The following is a 23092-nucleotide window of genomic DNA, read 5'->3' on the forward strand; positions in this document are numbered from 1 at the left end:
CGACCAACGACTTATACACTCTACGGGGCCTTCGAAGCTTCCTTCTGAGCGTTGCAAACTTTTCCACAAACTCATCCTTTGGTGACGGGTATAAAAAGGAGTTTCTTTAATACCAGTTTCTCATTACGTTATTGGTAATGCTTTTCGTAAGTATTTGAAATGACCCGTGTAAAGCCTACTCTTATTCTTTGCCTTTGCTAAGTCAAAATGAGTACTTCCGTCGAAACTTTTCGACTGCTAATTCCGATTTATCCGCAAACTACCCATATCCCATAGCTAACATGGTTTCAATTCCTAATATGGTTATTTCGGAAGATGACGTTTTTAAAAAGTTGAGTTCTCTAAAATATTGTTGTGCACCTGGACCTGATGGAATTCCATCATGTGTACTTAAATCTTGCGCTGTCGAGTTATGTGGTGTGAGCTCAAAGATTTTTAACCTTTCCTTGAATTTAGGTGTGTTCCCTTTGTGTTAGCAGAGTATGTTCCTTATTCCTAACCATAAAAGTGGAAGTAGACAATTTGTTGAAAACTACAGAGGCATAGTCAAGTTGAGTGTCTTGCCTAAGTTGTTCGAGCGAATTGTGACTCAGCATTTGGCCTTTGCCATTAATTCGTATATTTCTCCGCACTAGCATGGCTTTCGAAAAGCGTGCTCTACGGTCACCAATTTGTTAAAGTTTACTTGTCATGTTTTCAAGGCTTTTTCTAGTGGCTCTCGCACAGATGTAATATACACTGATTTAAGCAAAACGTTTGATTTGGTTAATCATAACTTACTTATCTTTAAACTCCACACAGATCCCTCAGGTTTCTGTTTAACTTCATCACCTCGGATGAATTTCTCGTGACGTCTGGCGTACCTCAAGGAAGTCATTTAGGTCCCATTTTATTTAGTTTATACATTAATGATCTCCCATCGGTGGTTAATTCCAGCCAGATCTTAATGTATGCTGATGATTTGAAGCTGTTTTCTTCCTTCTCTGTTGAATCGCAATCACATCAGCTTCAAGGTGATTTGGAATTTGGGTTGCGATCCAATTGCCTCTCTTCCTCCGTATGAAAATAGGTTGCTTCTGTTGTCCTTGCCGCCTCTCGAAAAACGTAGATTTGTTCTTGGCGTTTCCTTCATAATCAAAGTAATAAATTATGCTATTGACTCGCCTGCATTACTTGGTGAAATAAGCTTTAATGTCCCCATCCGCTTCTCTAGGCACTTTACCTTGATTAAGCTTAGTCAATGTAAATATAATTACGAGCTATTTCACCCGCTTAGAGGTGTTTGCAAGAATCTAAATGATGTCTATCACTTATTCTCATTATCGGACTCTTTAAAGTCCATTAAAGCAACATTGCTTTAATTTACCTATGTCGTTCTTAGCTAGCTAGCTTTTGCCCTTAAAAAGTCATTATGAGTCGAAAATTAATAGTTCTTAATAGTTCGCGATGGCTTAAGTGTTCAATCGCAATTTGATCCTGTAACGTTTGTGGGTGTGGCTCTATGCTAGTTGTGTACATTCTTTTTTTCTTTTTTTTCCTTCTTATTTGTTTTATTGTACTTATACTAAGTTTTAATATTAATTAATTTAAGATTTACTTTAAGAGTCAATTGACCTCGACTGTCAAAATGCTTAGCTTCTTGTATAAGTGGAATAAATAAATAAATAAATACGACAATGTAAACCTGTCAGAACCACACTAATTCCTTCCACAAACCTGTCATAACCACACTAACACCCTCTACAAATCTGGCATAATCACACTAATACCTTCCATAAACCTGCCATAATTACTTTAATAAATTCCACAAACCTTTCATAACCACACTAACACCCTCTACAAACCTGGCATAACCAGACTAATACCTTCCACAAATCTGTCGACACCACACTAATTGAGTTTTGCAACGGCGCTGCTTTGAATATGACACGCAAAATAAATGAAAAAAGCTTCTATCTTCATAAGATTTTTTACAAAATGAACAGGAATTTGCAAACTTTAAAATGCACCTAAAAAATCAAATATATTTTATCGATTCTTTTTAAATAATTTCACCGCATATTTACATTTTTCTTATTTGGCTTTTATCCTAATTATTCGTTTGCAATTTTTTTTACAAATTTACTTAACTGCGAGAATAAGTAAACATGTTATCATATATAATTTATAACGTTTTCTTTCCTTCAATATATTTACGCTGTATTAAGATTTTCGTAGATATAATCTTCTTGCAAAATTAAAGATGCTGTTATTGCGCCGCCTCGTCCGTGTTCATCATTTGCTTCAACGAGTTCATACTTGTACTTAGGGTTTAATATGCTGTCAATTTTACTTCTTATCATATTATGATATATTGGCCGAGTGTTACATACTTCGCCGTCAAGACCTATTTTAATGTCGGGCTCATCGATTTGCTCAATCAACGCAACTATTGCCGCCGCAACCAAGCTCGCTGAACGCATGACTATTTTTTCCATTATTTGGTGGATTCGGGCACAATCAGTTTCACTTGGCAAATTTATACCAAGTTTATCTAACACTAACGCCATATAGTGGAACCGATCAGACTCTACGAGTGTTCCTTGTATATTAGCAAATTTCAACGCGTCTTGTCTATTTAATTGAACGTGGCTTTCACCCCCAAAAAGTATATTCTCACTGATACATTTGATGATTACGCTACGTGATAATTCGGACATATACCATGCTGATGCCATCTTTTCAAAAATATTTTGACCTTTGGTAGGAGAGATTTTTTCCAATGCTTCATCGAATTCGGTAGCTAAGAACTCCAATTGACCGCTACTACCAAACTCTGCTATGTCGGTATTAACGAACATTTCCGGTTTTGGTCTATGTGTCACAGATTCAATATTCGACACTTTCTCCCAGTATCCAGCATTTGTTGCTGTACCGACAATAAAGGATATTCTAACATTTTTATGCCTCCAGGCCGCCGACATGAATGCACTGGTTACATCATTTATTATTGCCGTCAATTCAAATTTTATATTAGGAAGACGTCTCATTGATTCTCTCATCATTTGGCCTACATCTTTATTTTCTATACCCGCTATTTTCAAGTTTTTTGGGAATTTCAATAAAATTGCACCAACGAAATTTATTTGCAATAGCGGATAAGGTAATATCAACGTCAACGGCAATGGCTCGCGTTCCAATTGCAAATTTTTAACGTGTTTATGCAGTTTTTCAACAATAAAATCGAATAATTCAACGCCCTGATTAATACTTTCCGGTATATCAAAACTTTCCTCCTCTAAGCGATAATCATTTTCGCCTTTTAAGTGAAAAAACAACACATGAACTTTGACGGAATATATCGTTGTTACTAAAAACATGCCGTGCTCGCAGCCAGATGGATACGTTTGAATATATGTGGGGTAACATTTCGTGTTAGCGGTGCTGTGAGTATCCGCGTTAAGGCCCAATTTTAATTCTTTGAGTATCAGATCTTTGATTTTAAACATCTCTTCTTTCGTTATTTCGAAAGGAGTCAAAATTTCGTTTAATCGCGTCTCCTCTTCGCTAGCAGACATTTTTAAGAAGAGCGGTAAAAAATAAAAATGAATACAGAAAATTTTCAAAATAATATTTCAATCTTGACATATGTACTAAAAACTGTAATAATAGAGTTAACTGTCTATATACGTAGTTAAGATTGGTGAAAGGAAGTTTTTCAAACAACAGGACTTGTTGCATGTTATTGTAGTGAGTAGAATTAAAACACATCGGATAAGAAAACGTGTGAACGACTGCGACGACGAAACTGTCGATATAAACTACAACGCAAAATCTACTGTGCTATCGCTTTATGTTACTCCTTCACATTTTCCCAACAAGAACTTTCCAATTTGTTCTCCACACTTTCATCACCATTAACTTTCAGTGGAGACTTCAATAGTTGGAAAATAAGTTGTGATTTTTGAAAGCAATAATTCTTGTGGTATCGTGTCGGAAAACTCAATGCAATCTTTGCGCTTTAAATGACGGAACGCCAACACACTTGTCAATCTGACTTAGCATGTTGCTCTCCACCACTACTTCTTCATAAGAGTGAGCACTTTTGAATCGCTATCGCTGCAAAACTCTCACACAAAACAAAAAGAACTTCGTCTGGGCAAATCTGATTGGATTAACTTCCCCAAGGTAGCCAAGAAGGCTCTATAAAAGTAAAGTTGCTATTGTGAGTAAAGCTATTCGCAGCGTTGTACATTCCTTCATACTTCGTATTTTAGTTTAACTGCCCTTCCCTGCTGGACCCGCAATCTAACCTTGTTGAAGAAAAATAAGGTGAAGATATGTCACCTTTTCAGAAGAAGTCCAGATCATAGATATCTCCTATTACAGAAAAACGCTACGTTCAATTTTGAAAAGAACTAAGGAAATAAAAATCAGCTCTGAATAAGATTTAAAAGCAATTCATGGCAAGCCTCCAATGAGAATTAATAAAATAGGGAACACTTTGTACTTCAGTGATATTACTGCTATCCGTACTCCAAATGGAAGACTAAATGAGGCAATCGGGATATCTAGCTACATCAGTGAAGTGAGATCTGTACACTCTTTCGACTACTACTTCTGCCGAAACCTCATTGAAAATAACGGAAATCCAGTTACTTTCTACGATACTCATCTTCTTGACAAAGCTTAAGAACTGTCTTACCAAAGTAAAAGGAAAAACACTTTATTTGGATTGCATTTCATATCAATGATCAAAGCACTGTCAGATACAAGTAAGTTTGTCTGTACAACACAATCGGTTCTATCGGTCATGTTTTCTGTTGCATCAGACTACCGTCCAATTTCTCTGTTATCGTCCCTCTCAAAAGAATTGGAAGAAATTACTGGTTCGAGATTATCTTGGGTTTTTGAATCTAAAACCCTAATTACAAAGTCTCAAGTTGGTTTTAAGCCAGCCAGAAGCTATATTGGTACTCGAATACACCTTGTTTATTTCCCACTGAAACCCGTTTCTGAGAAAAGTCATGTAACAATTCTTTCAAAATCTTTTTCTCTGGTAAGTGGAATGGAATAACTAAGAATCTTTGCGGAATTCCAAAAGCCGAACGACAAATATAAATATCGTGGGAACTGGACTAATTCCTCAGAGGCAAAAATATCTAAAAATTTGACAATTGTAGAGAACGCCTATATGATGCGGAAAGTTGGTTTAGGGAGGGAAATAATTTGGCAGCCCGAAATGTGCAAACACCTAACGTTTTGGGGCTCAAGTTTTAAGTACCTTTGGAAGCTACGCTGTCTTCAATTAAATAATCCCTCGTAAACTAGGGCGAACCGCTGCATTGGATGGGAAAGATTGGTTCACGTAAACGCCGTTGCTTATCTTAGCAAAATGCTTGTCTTACGCAAAATCGACTATGATTTTATTATATGTGGCAACGCGGGCAAATGAAACATAAATATTCTGAAATCGGTTTATCACTAAATGATCAGAGCCAGCACATATCCTTTCTGAACGAAATACAGTAACAACATCATTTCCGCGACCGGTCTTCCAACATTAGCAAATAGAGTCTATAAGTTAAAATTCAAAAATCATGTCGAAACTCCTCAATTGTAGAAATTCAATATTCCACGAAAATGTTAAAAAAGCTATTATTATCAAAAAAAAAAAAAAAAAAAAAAAAACAATCCGCAATTAACTCCTGTATGTATTTTGCAAAAAAAATTAGAATTTTTCTAAAAGAAAATCTAGATTTAAGCTGCCGTGGGTTTTAAAAGGCAATCATTTTGATATATCACCCTCAACATATAAAAAAGAATGTACGCCAAATCTTATTCTCATAGAACTAATCGCAGAGAAAACTCCCTTCTTAGAAAGTAATAATTGACATCCACTTTCTGCAGACGGTCCTAAGAGTAACAGCCTGATCGCTGGCCATGTAGTAGTACGTGTCACAGGGCGAACACATCCTGCACGAAAGCGCGTCAACATTTACAACTGAAGCCATAGTTAGCCTTCAGGTCACAAAACTTGCTCACAAAATTAAACTTAGGACTGTTATCGTCATAGATAGTTTCTTGGTCTCATGAAAGCCATCCGCAACCCCTCAAATTCCAACTCGAACACAATTGCTATAGAAAGGAAAACATTAAAACAAAACAAAAGTATTATGTTTTCGTAGGAAATTGAAACCTAACGCTTGTCTGAATGACATCGGCGAAAGTGTTACACTTTTGTACGTTACGCATGCGCTTAAAAAAATTTCGAATTATTTTCACTGATCTCAACACTAAGATATCGGACAACACAGCCATTTTCTGACTTGATCATAATCTCATGGTTTATTATTATTATTATTATTATTAATTTAGCCAGAGAAAGAATTCTAAGTTTAAAGTCTTAAACCACTAGCATCTAAAGGCTTTCGGCTTCATTAAAAACTCTACCGCACTTGAGTTTTGAATCCACGACGACTGAGTTGCTGGTCGAGACTCTTGCCTATTCGGCCACTTAGGCGGATAATCTCAGTTTAAACACGGTTAAATATATTACAAAAGGCAATGTCGCCTCCCCTCTCTGCACAAGTTCTCTCATGACTTACAACCAATTTCAGGGAACTTGTTATCAACATAAGCGAGATAATTGAAATAAGTTTTAATTATCCACCGTTTTGCAAACTTCAATTTATTAAGACGCGCCAGGCATTGCTTACTTAGTGTAGGGTAATTAACATGAAGATGTAAATTAGACTGGTCATTTGTCCTCAAAAAATAATATACTTAGCATATGCGCCTTTTTCATATGCTGGTTACTGGACATTTTGATTTTGACTCTGAACTTCAAGCACACAATAAATTTCGAGCCATCATAAATTCGTCACTTCTCCTAAGAAACCACACAACTTACGTTCTGCTACGATTTTAGGGAAACATGCATAATCCGTTGTCACAATCGCAGCGCAGTGTGTGTTGCACTGTTTAGATACTGCATGAGATCTCATCATTCTAAATTTACTTCCATCCAATGTTGTGTTCGGACTACGTAGCTTATCCAGAATTTCCCCAATGTCATAGTTATTTACATAAGAGAATGAGAAACATTATCGTTAAAGAAACTATGTTCTATCCTCTTCTCCACTCAATGAGAACAGTGGATGCATTCACATAGATCCATACGCAGTCGCACATATGCTATTGTTAATATTAAAGTTTGAACAGTTACTACCAACTCTAAAATTAAGAAAACAAAAAAATCCTCGAGCAGAGACGAAAAATAATATACCTATTGTTACAGAAACCTCAAATCCACTTCATTCCAAATAATTAATTTTCCCGAAAAATAAATTCCCTAGAGAGGGAAAATCCAAGATTAGCGGAAAAACAGGTTAACGGATTAAAATTGAAGCCTTGAACTTAGGTAGTAGTGATATGCTTGTAACAATGTTTATGAATAGATTATTTGCGGAGGGTAGAGTCAGTCGAACAAGAACTTCGAGTCGAAAAAGAATATTAGAGTTGAAAAGTCGAGAGTATTGCCAAAGTAAGATGTAAATAATGCTACTCTTAAAGAATTTGATTATAAATAAAGAATCATGAAGCGAAAACGTGCAAATATATTTCCCTTAAAAAGACCATCCACAAGCTAGTGACACGAACCATATCCGAGAAAAGCGAATTTCGTAATAACATAAAAATAATATATTAGTTTGGGGAAAAAGAAATCCATTATTTTTTCGGTAGATGGTTGCACTGATAGATTTCTCGTAAAGTATCGATCAAACAATCTCAGATTTATGCTCGTTGGAAAGGTGACATTTCGCAGTAAAAAAAATTCTTTTGCTGTTTTTTGTTTGGTGCATTCAGTTGTGAGTTACAGCGTGTTAAAAATGGAAGTGAACAAAGAGAAAATTCGGTACATTTTACAGTTTTTCTTTGACAAAGGCGAAAATGCAAGCCAGGCGGCTAAAATTGTGAATGGTGTTTATGGTTCCGATACTGTAACAGCCAATTATGTGCAATTTTGGTTTCGTAGATTCCGTTCAGGAATTTTTGACGTTAAAGATGCACCTCGCACAGGTAGGCCGGTCGTCGAAAATGTCGATAAATTCGGAGAAATGATCGAAGTTGACCGGCATGTTAGCAGTCGTAACATCGCCCAGGAGCTAAAAATCGACTATAAAACAGTTTTAAACCATTTACACAAAGCTGGATTCAAAAAGAAGCTCGATGTTTGGGTGCCACACCAATTAACAGAAAAAAACATGATGGATCGAATTTCTGCGAAACCTGGGCCAAACGGAATGAGATAGACCCATTTCTTAAACGGATGGTGACTGAAGATGAGAAATGGATCACATACGATAACCCTGTGCGAAAACGATCGTGGTCAAAGAGCGGTGAAGCACCTCAAACGGTTAGGAAGGTTTTGCTATGCATTTGGTGGGACTGGAAGGGGATTATTTATTATGAGTTGCTTTCATATGGCCAAACGCTAAATTCTGATATCTACTGTCAACAACTGGACCGTTTGAAGACAGCGATTGACCAGAAACGGCCAGAATTGGCCAACAGGAAAGGTGTCGTGTTCCACCAGGACAACGCTAAGCCACACACATCTACAGTGACTCGCCAGAAACTTCGGGAGCTTGGTTGGGAAGTTTTAATGCATCCGCCATACAGTCCGGATTTGGCACCAAGCGATTATCATCTTTTTCTTGCATTGCAAAATTTCTTTAATGATAAAAAATTGGAATCTAGGGAGGCTTGTGAAAATCGACTACTAGAGTTTTTTGAAAATAGAGACCAGGACTTCTATGAGAGAGGCAATTTGAAGTTACCTTTAAAATGGCAACAAATCATACAACAAAACGGTGCATATTTGACCTAAATCGGACAATCCGAAGCATGTTAAATAAAGTCCTGAAGTTCATATAAAAATAATGGATTTCTTTTTCCCCAAACTATAATAATAATATATATATAGTAATATATTATATATATATATACATTATTATTAATTTGGCCAGAGCAATAAATTCTAAGACTAAACTCTTAATGCACTGGCATCTAAGGCTGTCGGCTTTTATTAAAAACTCAACCGCACTTGAGATTTGGACCCACGACCATTGAGTTGATAGTAATAAAATATATGTAGTAATATATATAAATAAAATATATATGTAGTAATATAAATATCTATAGTAATATATACATATATATATATTACTACACATATATATACGTTGTTTATAAAAGGACATATAACATCTTCTGATCAAGAAATATAAAATAATCGAATCTATATCATAATATTTCTGAATGAAGTTGTGAAATAAATATAAAAAACACACCAAAGGTTTTTAAGTGCTTTTCTTTTTTGATTAATGGATAACGTTGTGTATTGTATCTTTATTGTTAATAAGCACGAAGTTTCTGAATTTCAAAATGTGTAACTGTGAAAAGAACGGAATTAAAATTCATAATCTATTTGTTGAACTCCTTTACTTAGAAATTCACGGTTTTGCGCAATAATGTTACCGGAAAAACGTAGATCTATTTACAAAAGATGTATGCTATTTATGGGTTTCCTTTCTTGGCAAATATTGTTGCGGCTAGTAAAGCTGCCCCAACTCCAGGGCCATATTCAGCCAACTTAAGGCAAAAGATATATTCGGGACGGGCAAGTTTTCTCAGTTTCTTTCGTAGACGTTCAGCGTATGTGGGGTACTTCCGATAAACATTGCCATCAGCACCAATAATCACAAATGGATCGCCTATGTGATCAAGTAAAGCAGCCAAGATTGCTGCGAGCAGATAAGCCGACCGATTCGATACCAAACTGCATATGTAACGCAAATGTTCGCAATCTTCATCAGAGGGCCGCCTGTAGCCCATTATTTCAAAAATTTGCCGAATAATTGAATCATTGCCGGGCTCTTCAGCTTCAATTGTTGACATAAGTTTTATGTTAAACGACATTGGGGTACGTATCTGATCAGAATGACTTCCCCTTAACATTGCGCCAGCATCAACGCATTCCAACATTATGAGACGAACAATTTCTCCCAGATACTTGGTGGAAGTCATTTTCTCATATATTTGCTGGCCAGCATTGACAGAGTTATTATCCAATGTAAAGTCGATTGGGGTGCGCACAAAATCCAGTAATCCGTCACTACCAAAGTTATCACATTCACAATTAATAATCATAGTAGGACTAGCCTTCACGCCACCTTTGAATTGGTCAATATGCTTAGTTTTTTCCAGGTAGCAGACGCTGATGGCTGTGTCAACAATAAGGCCAACTTTAGCCTCTCGATATTGCCAAGCACAAGAGATTAGTGTACTAGTCGTCGCGTTTAAAATGACGATGTTAGGTATATGAATATCGCCTCGTCGTTTTATTGCTTGTTGCAATAAGCCAACGACATCGTGGCCGACTACACCCGAACAACTAAACCTTTCAGCCAATGAGAGAAGGACACCCCTACTCAATTTATTTTGCTTTAGTGGGAACGAAAAAGTGAAACCTAAACTGAGCTCATCTTTTTGCAGTTCATATTTGTAGATGAATGCGGATAAGCATTTCGCAAGAAAATCGAAGAAATCGTCTCCAGGGCCGGTCAAAAGCGTCTCGGGTAACTCATAATTCGCTCCTTCAATCTGAAAATCTTCCTGGCTGTGTAGATTTATGAGTAAAATGCGTAATGTCGTGCCATCTAGATCCAAACCCATAAAGTTTCCACGTTCACAGCCACTTGGCAATTTTTCCACAAAAGTCATTAAAAACTTAACAAAGGCGTTTTTAAGGGTATACTTGCATAACCCTCTGTCAATTTCATCTAAGAAAATGTTTCGAATTTGTCGGTATGTATCATCGCTTAGGATAAACGGCTCACAAATTTTCTCCACAATGGCATGATTGGTTAAAGGCTCACTATCCCTAATGTTCTCTTCACTCATTTTTAATAACTAAAAAATTTGCGGAATTAACAAATTTTGTAAGAAAATTTTTTTTGTATTTTATATGTGACAGACGAAATAAGAGTAGAACGAAAATATTAAAAAAAATAGAAAGAAAGGAGGTTCCGTTGTGCAGATTGACTCGACTAAGATAAGAATGGCTTTTATGTTTACTTAGAAAAGTTCTGCAAAATTGTTGAAGAAGAAATTATTTCTCGTTTTTGCAAATAAAAAAAGTGAACTCTCAGCGGTAACAGCGGCTTATGCAAGCCAATGTTCAGATCGTCAAAGTAAAAATTATATTCTTATTGATATATTTAATGATTACTCTTTGTATTAGTTCGAACATGTCCGATGCCGATGCAATTCTTTCGAACACATTTTGGTCTTTGTCGGTAGCTAAGAACTAAATATATATATATGTATTGTTATTACAAAGATTAAGGCTGAGTTTCAATTCTTTGATTATTAAACCTGTAATTTTAAAAGTCATTCCCCTTTATTTCGAAATAAGTCAAAATTCCGCCTAATCGCAAATTTTTAAGCTTTTTCGAGACCATTGCTTTCGGGTGTTTCTGATATATGTAAGTGACTTGAATGAAATGCATTTGGAATTACACAATTATTGACAACAACAATCATGATTGCATAAAGCAGACCACGAAGGAAAGGTTTCAAACCTATGGCAAGCGTAAAATTGATTCACATCAAATAGGAAAACGAATAAACGCCTGCTTTCCAGATAATATTGAACAGCACTGTTTATTGGCCAAGAATGTAGATTTAGCTTTTAGCTTTAGCTTTAGCTAAGGAGGTTTCTGCCGTTATCAAACTTTATAGAAGAATTTGCAAAATTTGTCATTGAAGAAGCCATGTTCTAAAGCGTTCTGAACTCCAAACTAAGCTCGTCTCCAATCATTGCGAATATTGAATTCATTTATATCGACTGTATGCAATCAAACCAAATTTTAACGCGGAATACCGAAAAATCTTGCTTTTTCATCTCATTACATCATCGCAGTGTCATCCATGGAATGGAAATGCCTATCGTTGTGTCTGTTATGAGTAATGATCAAAGAACTTTTTTTTGTCCCATTTTCAATAGCAACCAGCGTAATTTCTCACGCTTTCACTAAATTTGAAACCGCTGTGCTACTTTTGCAGAGGAGTACGTTTTCCTTTCATATTCCGCAGACGGACAAACGCACATAATCCCAAAATTCGTCGATCAATCCCAAATTTCCCCAAAAATATGTGTAATTCATAGAATGAACATCATGCCCATCCTTTGGTGGTCGTTATCAAGATACAAAAATCTACTTATGTTTCTCATTCATAAACAAAGAATTTCTAAACTTCAATATCTATTTAAATTGCTTAAAAAAGCTATAGTTGAAATTTATAATTTATTCATTGCAGTCGAATACTTGGAAAGTATATGTATATAAAGATTTTCTTTAGTAATATTACTTGTAAACGAACCTCACGGTAGGTCTGTTTGCAAAAGATATTCGAGCCAATTATGGGCTTCTTTTCTTGGAAAATACTGTCGCGGCTAATAAAGCTGCTCCACGTCCGGAGCCATCTTCTGTCACCTTCAGACAAAACTGATATTCTGGGCGAGCAAGCTCTTTTAGTTTCTTTCGTAGGCGTTCAGGATAATTAGGATACATTCGATACACAGTGCCATCAACACCTATAACCACAAAAGGATCACCTACTCGGTTAACTAAAGTAGCAAGAGTTGCTGCGGCCATGTTGGCTGACCGTGTTGACACCACATTGCATATGTAACGCAAGTGCTCACAATCCTCATCGGAGGGTCGCTTGTAGCCCATTATTTCAAAAATTTGCCGGGTAGCTGAATCATTGCCAGGTTCTCCAGCTTCAATTTCGGACATGTGCTTTATGTCTAGTGACATTGGGGTACTTATCTCCTCAGAATGAACCCCGTTCAGCATGGCTCCAGCATTAATACACTCCAAGATTATGAGACGAACAATTTCTCCCAAATACATACCGGAAATCATTTTCTCATATATTTGCTGGCCAGCATTGACAGAGTTATTATCCAATATAAGGTCGATTGGGGTGCGCACAAAATCCAGTGATCCATCACTACCAAAGTTACCAGATTCACAGTTAATAATCATAGTAGGACTAGCGTTAACGCCACCGTTGAATAGTTCAATATATTTAGTCTTTTCCAGGTAGCATGTATTGGTGCCGGTGCCAATTATAAGAGCAATTTTAGTTTCGCGGTAATCCCAAGCGCAAGAGATTAGTGTACCGGTCGTGTCATTTAAAATAACGATATTATTAATGTGAATATCGTCTCGTCGATTTATTGCTTCTTTAAATAAGTCAACAACATCATGGTTCACTACACCCGAGCAACTAAAGGCTTTAGTCCAAGTGACGAGGACACCTTTATTCAATTCGGTCTGCTTTAATGGGAATGCGAAAGTGAAACCTAAATTGAGCTCCTCCTTTTGCAGGTCTTGTTTGTGGATGAATGTGGATAAGCATTCTGCAAGAAAATCGAACAAATCGCGTCCAGGGCCAGTCATTAGCGATTCCGTCAATTCATAACTTGCTGTTTCAATCTTCAAATTCTCCCCGCCATCTAGATTTAGGAGTAAGATGCGAAAGTTTGTTCCGCCTACATCCAAGGCCAAGAATTTGCCACGTTCGCAACCATTTGGCAGTTTTTCCACAAAAGTCAACAAACACTTAACAGAGGCACTTTCATGGGTGTATTTGCACAAGCCTTTTTTAATTTCATTCAGAAAAACATCTCTAATTTGGCGGTAGACTTCATCGCCCACGATAAAAGGCTTACATATATCCTCCACAACAGAGCGATTTACTTGAGAACCTTTATCTTTGGTATCCTCTTCAGTCATTTTCAATTGTTGAAAAATTTGTGAAAGAAAAATTTTGTAATAAAATTTAAAATTTATGTTTTCTATGTGACAGAAAGAAAAGCTGAAGCTTTTAGACAACCAACGACGAAATGTTTCTTTTTTTTTTTAAAGCGAATCGATTAACGTTACTTTTCGAACATGAACATTGTCGTAAATTAATTAATTCGAATATTTTTTTTTTTTTGAAACTGTCGCACTCTTCATTAAATAATAAAATCGTTCAAAGCATGGTGGCAGTGTAAAACGGTAGTGTATTGATGTATTGGCTGTACTATATACTCATTGTTTTTCGTTTTTTAAAGCAAATGATGACTTGGAAAATTTACAAAACCATGATCACTGTTGTACACGCATCCAAATAAAGAAAGTTTAAAAAGAAATCTTAGTAAAAGCTCTAAATAATTAGTTAATTAATAAAACAGGTGAAACACTATAATGGCACACGGTGCACACCACTGCACACTCTACACCTCCCTATGATTATGAAGATAATGGCTTTTCAAAATAACACGTTACAAGGGATATGCTCCAAAAAGTGGTTAGGTCCGAAACATTTCCATGAGCTTTAAACGCTGGGCCAAAATGCTTCAAATTTCATCAAAATGTCTCAAGAAGTGTGAGCTACCGCTTGAACATACAAAAATAAGATAGATAAACGCGCAGACAGGCCCATATCGATTTAGGAAGTAATTCAGAAAGTAAAAGATGAGAGACCCGTCTTTTCAAGTCATATTGTGTATTGCGTACATCCTTACAAATTCGACATATCCTTACACCACAAGTGGCGTAGGGCGTGTAAATAATTTGTTAACTATTTCCACGATTCTCATGAAAGACTGAGATGAACATAAAGAGGATTATGGTATACTTACGGCGTGCTTGGAGTTTTGAGGACTTTTATGATTTAAGTATGAATTTTAAGAATTTTTTATTAGTTAGGATGTCATCTACACTAGTTACTATATCTTAGTCAAAATAAACAATAAAAGTGTTTACAGTTTGGGAATGCAAACTTTCTAAACTTTAAGCGTTGTGCCGTTTAATATGAACTTACACTGAAGAGAAAAGCGTGAAGAAGTAAATTTTAAATGATACCCCAATAGTGTAATAATGGGGCTTTACATAGGCAATAACAACAAAAGACACTAGTGAAAATCCAAAATCGATACGTAAGCGTTAAAATCTTCTTGTCGAAGTGACAATTACATGAGACTAATTAGTTGAATACAGAAATGTTGTCTGGAATGGTGACCGTAGTAAGCGATTATATTAGAAGAGCCCAAGGAAATCGAATTCAATTCCTAAATGTTTTAGATGTAGAAAAGGCATTTTAAGTTTTTTTTTTCGAAATTTTTAAAATCAACAAATAAATTTTTCCTCTTCACGGGGAACTGAAATCTGCAGAAAAAAGAAATCACAAATGTAAAGCAGCCAATATCTAATTGCTTTTAAAACGGTACTTACGTTCATATGGGCATATGGAAAATTTTGGGATGTATTCCATAACTTTGAAAGATTTGAAATGAAAAAATTCTAAATATTTTCCAAAAAAGCCCTGCAACAAAAATTATAATGAAATCCATATTACATATTTACAAGCTGAAAACAGTTCATTTTTATTATAAAAAAAAAAATTTTTTTTAATTAGTGTACAGTCAAAAATCAGTTCTTAACTGAAGCTTATGAAATCAGGTATAAAAATCAATTTCGCAATTATTCATGGCTACTTGATAGCGAGCGTTCACCCACTATCTCACATGTGTGAGCATAAAGCGGCTGACTTCTGGTCATGGTATTTACCCAATAGTATTTTGTAGCGGTGTGCTCCTGTAAGGCACTGTTAAAATTAGTATTCAAAAAAGATTTTTTTACGAATACGTAATAGAACAAGAAATTGGTTTTTTTATTGGTTAATAATAATATTTCAAAATCGGATAAAAAAGACCGATTAAAAAAGGGGTTGGACGGTTGAATTTCAGAAGTACCAGAGAAATTGATGTGGATTTCTCCGCTTTGGAATCTTTTGTGTACGGTCGTCACGAAGGCTGTCTTAAAACACTTTTCCTTCCCTTTTTGGCATACCTTAATAATATTTTTTTTAAAGCAATGGAAGGGAAATAAGGATTTAAAATGTAGCCGTTTTTAAAAAGGGCCATCAAACGTTGAACTATTTTTCGTAAATTTTGCTTTTTTAGAAAGAATGATAAACTTATATTAATTAGGGATATATTCAGTCGCAACCTCAGCTCAAAAATTTCGTTGATAGTGAGAGAAAGCGTCTTTCCTGACCAATCGCTTACAAATTACGATTCAATTAAAACTAATTCTGAATACAGGCAGAAATCAATAGCTTCTTGCTGCGCTTTTCACGTATATGAAAAAGGCCTACGTACCTATCAACCGATCTTTTACATTTAATGAGATGGTATAATAGAATAGAGAATTTTATTTCGTGTAAAATGCTTCTAGTTATTGCTGCAATTTTTCAAGTTTGGAGAAGAAAAAGCATTTTGTAGGGAGGTTCAAAGTAAGTAGCTCTTTCTGTTCTAGATGAAAAATGCCCTACGAAGGGTAATTACATTGCTTTTATGGACATAAAGTAATAGCTTATCAATGTCTGCTACAAGTTTTATGATCCTAAAAAATGAATTCGCCACATAATTTGGCCTTACGACGGTTGAATGGAATTTAATTAAACCTTTCTTAAGGTAGTGTTATCGCCTTTACTTAAAGAAATTTTGCTATTGTGCAGAAAAAGCTTCGTCCTCGACAAGCATTTATTGTTCATTTTTTCTTCTTTTTGGTTGAGGCTGCTAATAAGGCTGCCCCCTGTCCCGAACCATCTTCCGCCTGCACCACGTCGAATTTAAAATCACCGCGAACAAGTTTTTTAAGTCTATTACGTAGAAGTGACGGATAATGTGGATACGAACGATATACACTGCCATCAGCGCCAATAATTAAGTAAGGATCGCCTACGCGCTCAACTAAGCAAGCTAGGCAAGCTGCGACCATATTCGCAGATCTCGTCGATATTGCACTGCATATGTAACGAAGATTATCGCAATCGCCATTTGTGGTGTGCTTGTAGCCCATTTTTTCAAAAAATTTCCGGGTAATTGCATAATGGCCTGGCTCTTCAAGTTCAATTTGCGACATATCGTGAATTTTAAATGCCGTAGGTGTAAGTATCTCTTTGGACAGAATACCTTTTAACATTGCTCCAGCATTTATACAATCCAGTAAGGTTAGACGTGCAATTTCTCCTAGATACAGGCCAGAGACCATCTTCTCATATATTTGCTGGCCAGGATACATAGAATTTTTGTTTACAGTAAAATCGACTGACGTGCGTATAAAATCCAATGCTCCATCGTTACCAAAAGCTCCCGCTTCACAGTTAATAACCATGGTTGGAGTATAGTTGCCGGCGTTTTTGAAAAGCTGTATATGTTTACTCTTTTCAAGATAGCACATATTGCAGCCGCTGGAAATAAGAACTCCAATTTTAGCTTCTTTATGTTTCCACGCACAAGAAATAAGGGCGCCAGTCGTATTATTTAAAATGATGATATCGTTTATAGACAGATCACCTCTACGTACTATAGCTTCTTGCAATAAAGCAATAACGTCATGACCCACCACTCCGGATACCTTGTAGCCTTTAGTCCATTTGACCAAGATACCTTTGCTTATACTGGTTTGTTTTAAAGGGAAAGCAAAAGTAAAGCCTAAGCTGAGTTCATCATATTGTAAATCATACTTGACGATAAAATCGGACAAGCACTGGGCAAGGAAATCGAAAAAATGACATGCTGTGTCTACCTTAATTTCAGGGGGTACATCAAAATTTTGCCATTCTATCTTAAAGTCGTCGTCACCCTGTAAATTTACACATAAAACGCGACAAACATCCCCGCTCAATTCTAACGACAAAAATTTGCCGCGTTCGCAGCCACTTGGAAGCTTTTCCACAAACGTCATGTAGCATTTGACGGACGCCTTCTTGTGAGTGTATTTTCCCAAGCCTTTCTTAATGTCAACCAGAAAGAGATCCATAATTCGTTTATATGTGCCATCGCTCAAAATGAATGGTTTACATATATCTTTCACTATTCTGCGATTAGCTTCTATCACGTATTGGGTAAAGTCCGGTTTAGGCATTTTAAATATAACGAAACTTGAGGAAGAGAAAGTTTGTCGAAATTTATTTTGACAATATTTTTTATATGATAGATAAAATGACTTAACAAAAAAAAAAAAAAAATAACTAGCTAAAAGATTAAAAGGTAAAATTCGAATTACGAGGGATACTTGAAATTATTTGGTTAGAAATGTGAAAGTGTTCATTTTTTCTTTTCTTTGAGAAATTTTTTAGTCCCAGGCGGTCAACAACATGAAGACAAATCTGAAAGTTAATATAGGCCGCAGGGAGATCTTATTCTTTTTGCACTGAATTGGTGTGACTAGTACAGATGAATGTTATATTCTCGCTGAATGACGAATGTGGCAATTTCGGCAGAGTACGATCTCTTTTTGAAATATTTGAAAAGGGAAACTACTAGATTCCGTACTGCTACTGCTACGACTACTCCTTAGACTAGACTACGGATTATAGATTTGTTGATATTGATAGGATGTCTCTTCTCATGCAATGAATACAGACTAAAATCAGTGATGATAATCTTCTCCCATTATGAACAGTAATTTTAAGACACTTTCAGCTAGACATCCAGTTCCTCTTCACATAACTCCGATCTGTTGGCCGATCATTTCCGTTGTTCTTGAACGGGAACTCAGAATGCTATTTAACAGGCGATAAGTCATTACAATTTGATCGTGATCAAGCAATTGATGACAATTTTTAACCGAAACAATTAGGGATAAATGGTAATTAGTCTATAAAGGCTGAAAACTAAGCACATAGAGCACAGAGGTGAAAGTACTGTAGCCTAGAACATAGAGTTAAGTGAAGTTTTTTATATCCAGAATGAATAGGAGTTTATAAATGAAGGGAGAATTCAAGATTCATGAAGAGCACTATACTCGGATAAAGCCGAGCATTATGTACCCTATCTACTGTTCAAAATGAGGAGTTGTGTGGAAAGTGATCGAAATAGTGATACGATCTGAACCAACGTAGCATTCTTCCTTGGGCCAAGATCGGCCAGTGTATTATCAAAATATCTCAAAAACGGCTGCCTGTACTTTGAACACAAAAAATAAGACGGACAGATGGACACATTGACTTTAATCGATTTAGGAAGTGATTCTGAGTCGATCGCTAAAATAAAAGATATCTTAAGTCATGCCGGGTGTTACATACGTCCGAAGAATCTTAATAGACCCTGTACCACAAATGGGAAAGGATATGAAAAGGAAACAAATAAAGTTCATAGAGGACATCATCGTTTTGTTGATTACTCAGCTTGCACGCAACCCCTCGATACCCTTTGTTTCTCTTCTTAGCAGAACTTTATAACTTTTTTATCCGGGTGTGTACGTAGGATGTGAAATATACACAGCTGTAAATAGGTTACTCGCCCTATTCAATGCACTGGTGGCTAATGTTATCAAGAGAATTTGGGCCAGTTAATTCCATACCTAATTACAAAAGAAAAATCCAATATAGTATTTGTTCGTTTGCTATTTGTTGATGTAGTCGAAAGTGTTTTAAAAATAAAACAATTCTTTGACAAAATCATTATATTTTACAATATCATTTCGACCAACGTATCAAATTGTAAACTTTTGAAAAAATCGTGGTGTTTCTGATAAATAAGTTTTAAAAAAATTACCTGAACGTCGTCTCTCTTCTCGAAATTGGACCTTAAAGACGGTTACGGTCCCAACGACCAACTGTTGATAAAGTCGAAGTAATTTTTCGAGGAATTGAGGAAGACAGACGTACACTCAACTTTTCTTTACACTGTAAATACTTGCCTTAGAAAATCGTGCAATAATAATAATATAGAAAAAAAACCGACGACGTATGGCCAATTTGACGATTTGTTATACAACTTTAAAAGATCGTGTAAGATGAAAAAACGTTAAATATTTCGCGAAAAAAACCGTGCAAAAAAAGCAATAATTAAGTCCATATTACATATTTATAAAACAAAAACCATTTAGTTATCTTAGAGAAAAAAAAAATTAAAATTATTGTACAGTGAAAATTCAACTCATAAGTGTAACATATATGTATATATATTTATATATATATAGATATATATGTATATATACATATATACATATAGATATATACATATAGATACATATAGACATGTATGTATATATACATATAGACATGTATGTATATATACATAAAGACATGTATAAATATACATAGATACATAGATATTATATATAGATAGATATAGATATGTATAGATGTATATATATATATTTAACACTAAACGTACCAACATTTCATCCTACCATGAGCGGTCAAATGACCGCTTCAAAAAAACGTATGTATCTTAGCAAAGTAGATAGTAAACAAAATATTTTTCTGATGCTACAATAAAAACTCGTTCCCCGCTTTTCGATATATGTATATTTTACGAAAAGTCAATAAGCTACATGATGATACAATAACGTTGAATGCGAGAAATTTTAAACCAAATTTTAAAAACGGTTATTTGACCGCGCATGGTACGTTTAGTGTTAAATTGAGATTATATTTATATATATATATGTATATTTAAATTGGGATTAGGAATAAAAATCAACTCCGCAACTATCCACCGTTGCGTGATAGCAAGCGTGCACATTTACTATGGAGTGGAGTAGGAATGCTATCATCAGTGGATATGTCGGATATATGTCTAGCTCTGTCTAGTAATATACCGTCAAAATTGGAATTGGTTTAAATATGTAAAACTTCGAACCAACTCTTAATGATAAATAAAAATATATTTCAACGTTTTTAAGGAAGATTTTATTCTATTGTTTGTTTAATGCAGGCAGAACTACAGGCTAAGATGATCGAATTCAATTTTGATTAAAAATTTTTTCGCGAATTTAAACTAAATTTTTTTGTATGGTTCGTAATACCGTTAATTTTGTCTTCTAAGGAGAAAAGCACTTATTTGTCCCTGTTTCCTTTTCTAGCCGACGCGGCTAATAAAGCTGCTCCCTGTCCTGAATCGCCTTCCGCTTGCACCAGATCGAATTTATATTCGGGACGAACAAGTCTTTTCAATTTTCTTTCTAGACGAGTAGAATAATTTGGATAGGTATCGTATATACTGCCTTTAACGCCAATAATTAAGTAGGGATCACCTATGCGATCGATTAGACAAGCTAGACAGGACGCGATCAGATTGGCTGATCGGGTCGATACCACAGTGCATATGTAACGAAGATTTTCACAATCATCATTTGTAGGCTCCGAGTAGCCCATCTTCTCAAAAATTGTTCGTGTAAGCGCATAATTGTCTGGACCATCACCCTCAATTTGCGACATGTCTTCAATATCAAATATCATTGGTGTTCGCACCTCCTCAGAGAGTTCTCCTTGCATCATGCCCCCAGCTTTTATACATTCCAACATTGTCAAACGTGCAACTTCTCCCAAATACATGCCGGAAATCATTTTTTCAAATATTTGCTCGCCGGCATATATAGAATTTTTATCTAACGTAACGTCAATTGGTGTACGCATAAAGTCCAAAGTTCCATCATTTCCAAAAGCACCTGATTCGCAATTAATTATCATAGTAGGGCTGCTATTAGCATTACTGCGGGTTAATTGAAGGTATTTCGTCTTTTCGAGATAGCACACGTTGAAACCGGTGGAAACCACAAGACCAATTTTAGCTTCTCTGTACTTCCAAGCACAAGAGACAAGCGTACCGGTCGTATCATTCGCAATAACGATATTGTTTATATGGAGATCGCCTCGACGATTAATAGCGTCTTGCAGCAAAGCAACAACATCGCGACCGACCACACCGGCACAACTAATATCTCTAGTCCACGTGGTGAGGATAGCTTTTTTTATACTTGTTTGATTTAATGGGAATCCAAAGTTAAAGCCTAAACTAAGATCTTCATTTTGTAAATTATGATTGGAGACGAAATCGGCAATGCATTTAACAAAGAAATCGAATAAATCACGGCCTGGGCCTACCAGTATTTCTGGAGGTATTGGATAATTCTGCGAGTACATTCTAAAGTCTCTATCACCTTGTAAATTAATGTATAAAACGCGGCAGCGTGTTTCGTCCACATCCAAAGCCAATGATTTGCCGCGTTCACAGCCATTCGGCAATTTTTCCACAAAAGTCATGAAACATTTAACGGCGGCACTTTCATGAGTATATTTACATAAACCTTTCTTAATTTCACCCAGAAACATTTCCTTAATTCGTTTGTAGATGTCATCGCTTAAAACAAATTGTTTACAAATATCTTTTACAATTTTATGCTGTGCCTCAATTATGGTCTCATTCAAATCCGCTTCGGCCATTGAAAATATTTGCAAAATTTAAGAATTTTTCTACAAATTTTTGAAAATTTTTTGATGTGAGACAAAAAACGAAAAACAAGAGGAAACGAAAATTCTTATTATGAGAAATATCACTTGTACTACTTGTACTTGTCGAACTTGTCTTACGTTTAGAAAAGCAATCTTGTTTTTCTTTTTTTTTTAGAAACAAATAAGATGATTGTAAAACTGCTATCTTTACATAGTAAATAAACTTAGTTCAAATGTTGCTCTGGTGAGCAGGGAGGATTATAGGAAGGGTGGAGAGAAGAAAGGGAGTAGTAGATATTAGGCACGATAGGAAAGATCACTGTCGGTAGGTTGTTCCAATGGCTGACGGAACGTTTGAAAAACGACTAGCCGCGACAGTATGTTGTACGGTACACGGGTAAATCTAGGACGTGTGGTTGAGAACGCTGAGAAAGACGTGCTGTCCTGTTGAAGGATTTAATTGGTGAACATATCTCTTTTATCTCCGTAGGACCCTTGCCCGCAGTACACGGATATATAAGCGAAACACAATCATTACGCTGATGCTCAAGGGTATCGATAGATGTGGACACTATTTCATCGGTCGTGAGCACTTGAGGTTTTCGCTGTATGCGAACGAGAAACCTTTCTTTGGGGGCTACCGCCGCCATCTGAGGGTTATATTTTCACTTCGGCTGGATATAACTCGTAACTCGCTTTTGTTTCTTTGCTTGCTTTGAATCGTGTTAAAACTTTC

General features: G+C 35.8%; 5 protein-coding genes across 5 annotated transcripts; all 5 read right to left on the bottom strand.

Moving 5' to 3' along the window:
- Positions 1-2192: 2192 nt before the first annotated feature.
- On the bottom strand, positions 2193-3557 carry LOC119638342 (hexokinase type 2-like). Its single transcript, XM_038035082.1, has 2 exons — positions 3113-3557; positions 2193-3064 (listed from the first exon to the last, which is right to left on the bottom strand). Exons 1-2 carry the CDS (start codon positions 3555-3557, stop codon positions 2193-2195), a joined length of 1317 nt encoding a protein of 438 aa, XP_037891010.1.
- A 6004-nt stretch (positions 3558-9561) lies between these two features.
- On the bottom strand, positions 9562-10947 carry LOC119638343 (hexokinase type 2-like). Its single transcript, XM_038035083.1, has one exon. The coding sequence runs from the start codon at positions 10945-10947 to the stop codon at positions 9562-9564; it is 1386 nt and encodes a 461-aa protein (XP_037891011.1).
- Positions 10948-12467: 1520 nt separating this feature from the next.
- Positions 12468-13853, bottom strand: LOC119638344 (hexokinase type 2-like). Its single transcript, XM_038035084.1, has one exon. The coding sequence runs from the start codon at positions 13851-13853 to the stop codon at positions 12468-12470; it is 1386 nt and encodes a 461-aa protein (XP_037891012.1).
- Positions 13854-16658: 2805 nt separating this feature from the next.
- On the bottom strand, positions 16659-18038 carry LOC119638345 (hexokinase type 2-like). Its single transcript, XM_038035085.1, has one exon. The coding sequence runs from the start codon at positions 18036-18038 to the stop codon at positions 16659-16661; it is 1380 nt and encodes a 459-aa protein (XP_037891013.1).
- Positions 18039-20961: 2923 nt separating this feature from the next.
- Positions 20962-22347, bottom strand: LOC119638346 (hexokinase type 2-like). The gene has a single exon (XM_038035086.1). The coding sequence runs from the start codon at positions 22345-22347 to the stop codon at positions 20962-20964; it is 1386 nt and encodes a 461-aa protein (XP_037891014.1).
- Positions 22348-23092: the final 745 nt, after the last annotated feature.

Source organism: Glossina fuscipes, unplaced genomic scaffold (assembly GCF_014805625.2).
Source record: "Glossina fuscipes isolate IAEA_lab_2018 unplaced genomic scaffold, Yale_Gfus_2 88, whole genome shotgun sequence".
NCBI classification, from domain to species: domain Eukaryota; kingdom Metazoa; phylum Arthropoda; class Insecta; order Diptera; family Glossinidae; genus Glossina; species Glossina fuscipes.

Bases quoted from the DNA above. Each gene is read 5' to 3' on its own strand.
- LOC119638342 (XM_038035082.1), bottom strand. From the start codon at position 3,557: ATGTCTGCTAGCGAAGAGGAGACGCGATTAAACGAAATTTTGACTCCT. The intron at 3,065-3,112 runs GTGCAATTTTAT...TAGCGGGTATAG, and splicing joins ATTGCAAATAAATTTCGTTG to AAAATAAAGATGTAGGCCAA.
- LOC119638343 (XM_038035083.1), bottom strand. From the start codon at position 10,947: ATGAGTGAAGAGAACATTAGGGATAGTGAGCCTTTAACCAATCATGCC.
- LOC119638344 (XM_038035084.1), bottom strand. From the start codon at position 13,853: ATGACTGAAGAGGATACCAAAGATAAAGGTTCTCAAGTAAATCGCTCT.
- LOC119638345 (XM_038035085.1), bottom strand. From the start codon at position 18,038: ATGCCTAAACCGGACTTTACCCAATACGTGATAGAAGCTAATCGCAGA.
- LOC119638346 (XM_038035086.1), bottom strand. From the start codon at position 22,347: ATGGCCGAAGCGGATTTGAATGAGACCATAATTGAGGCACAGCATAAA.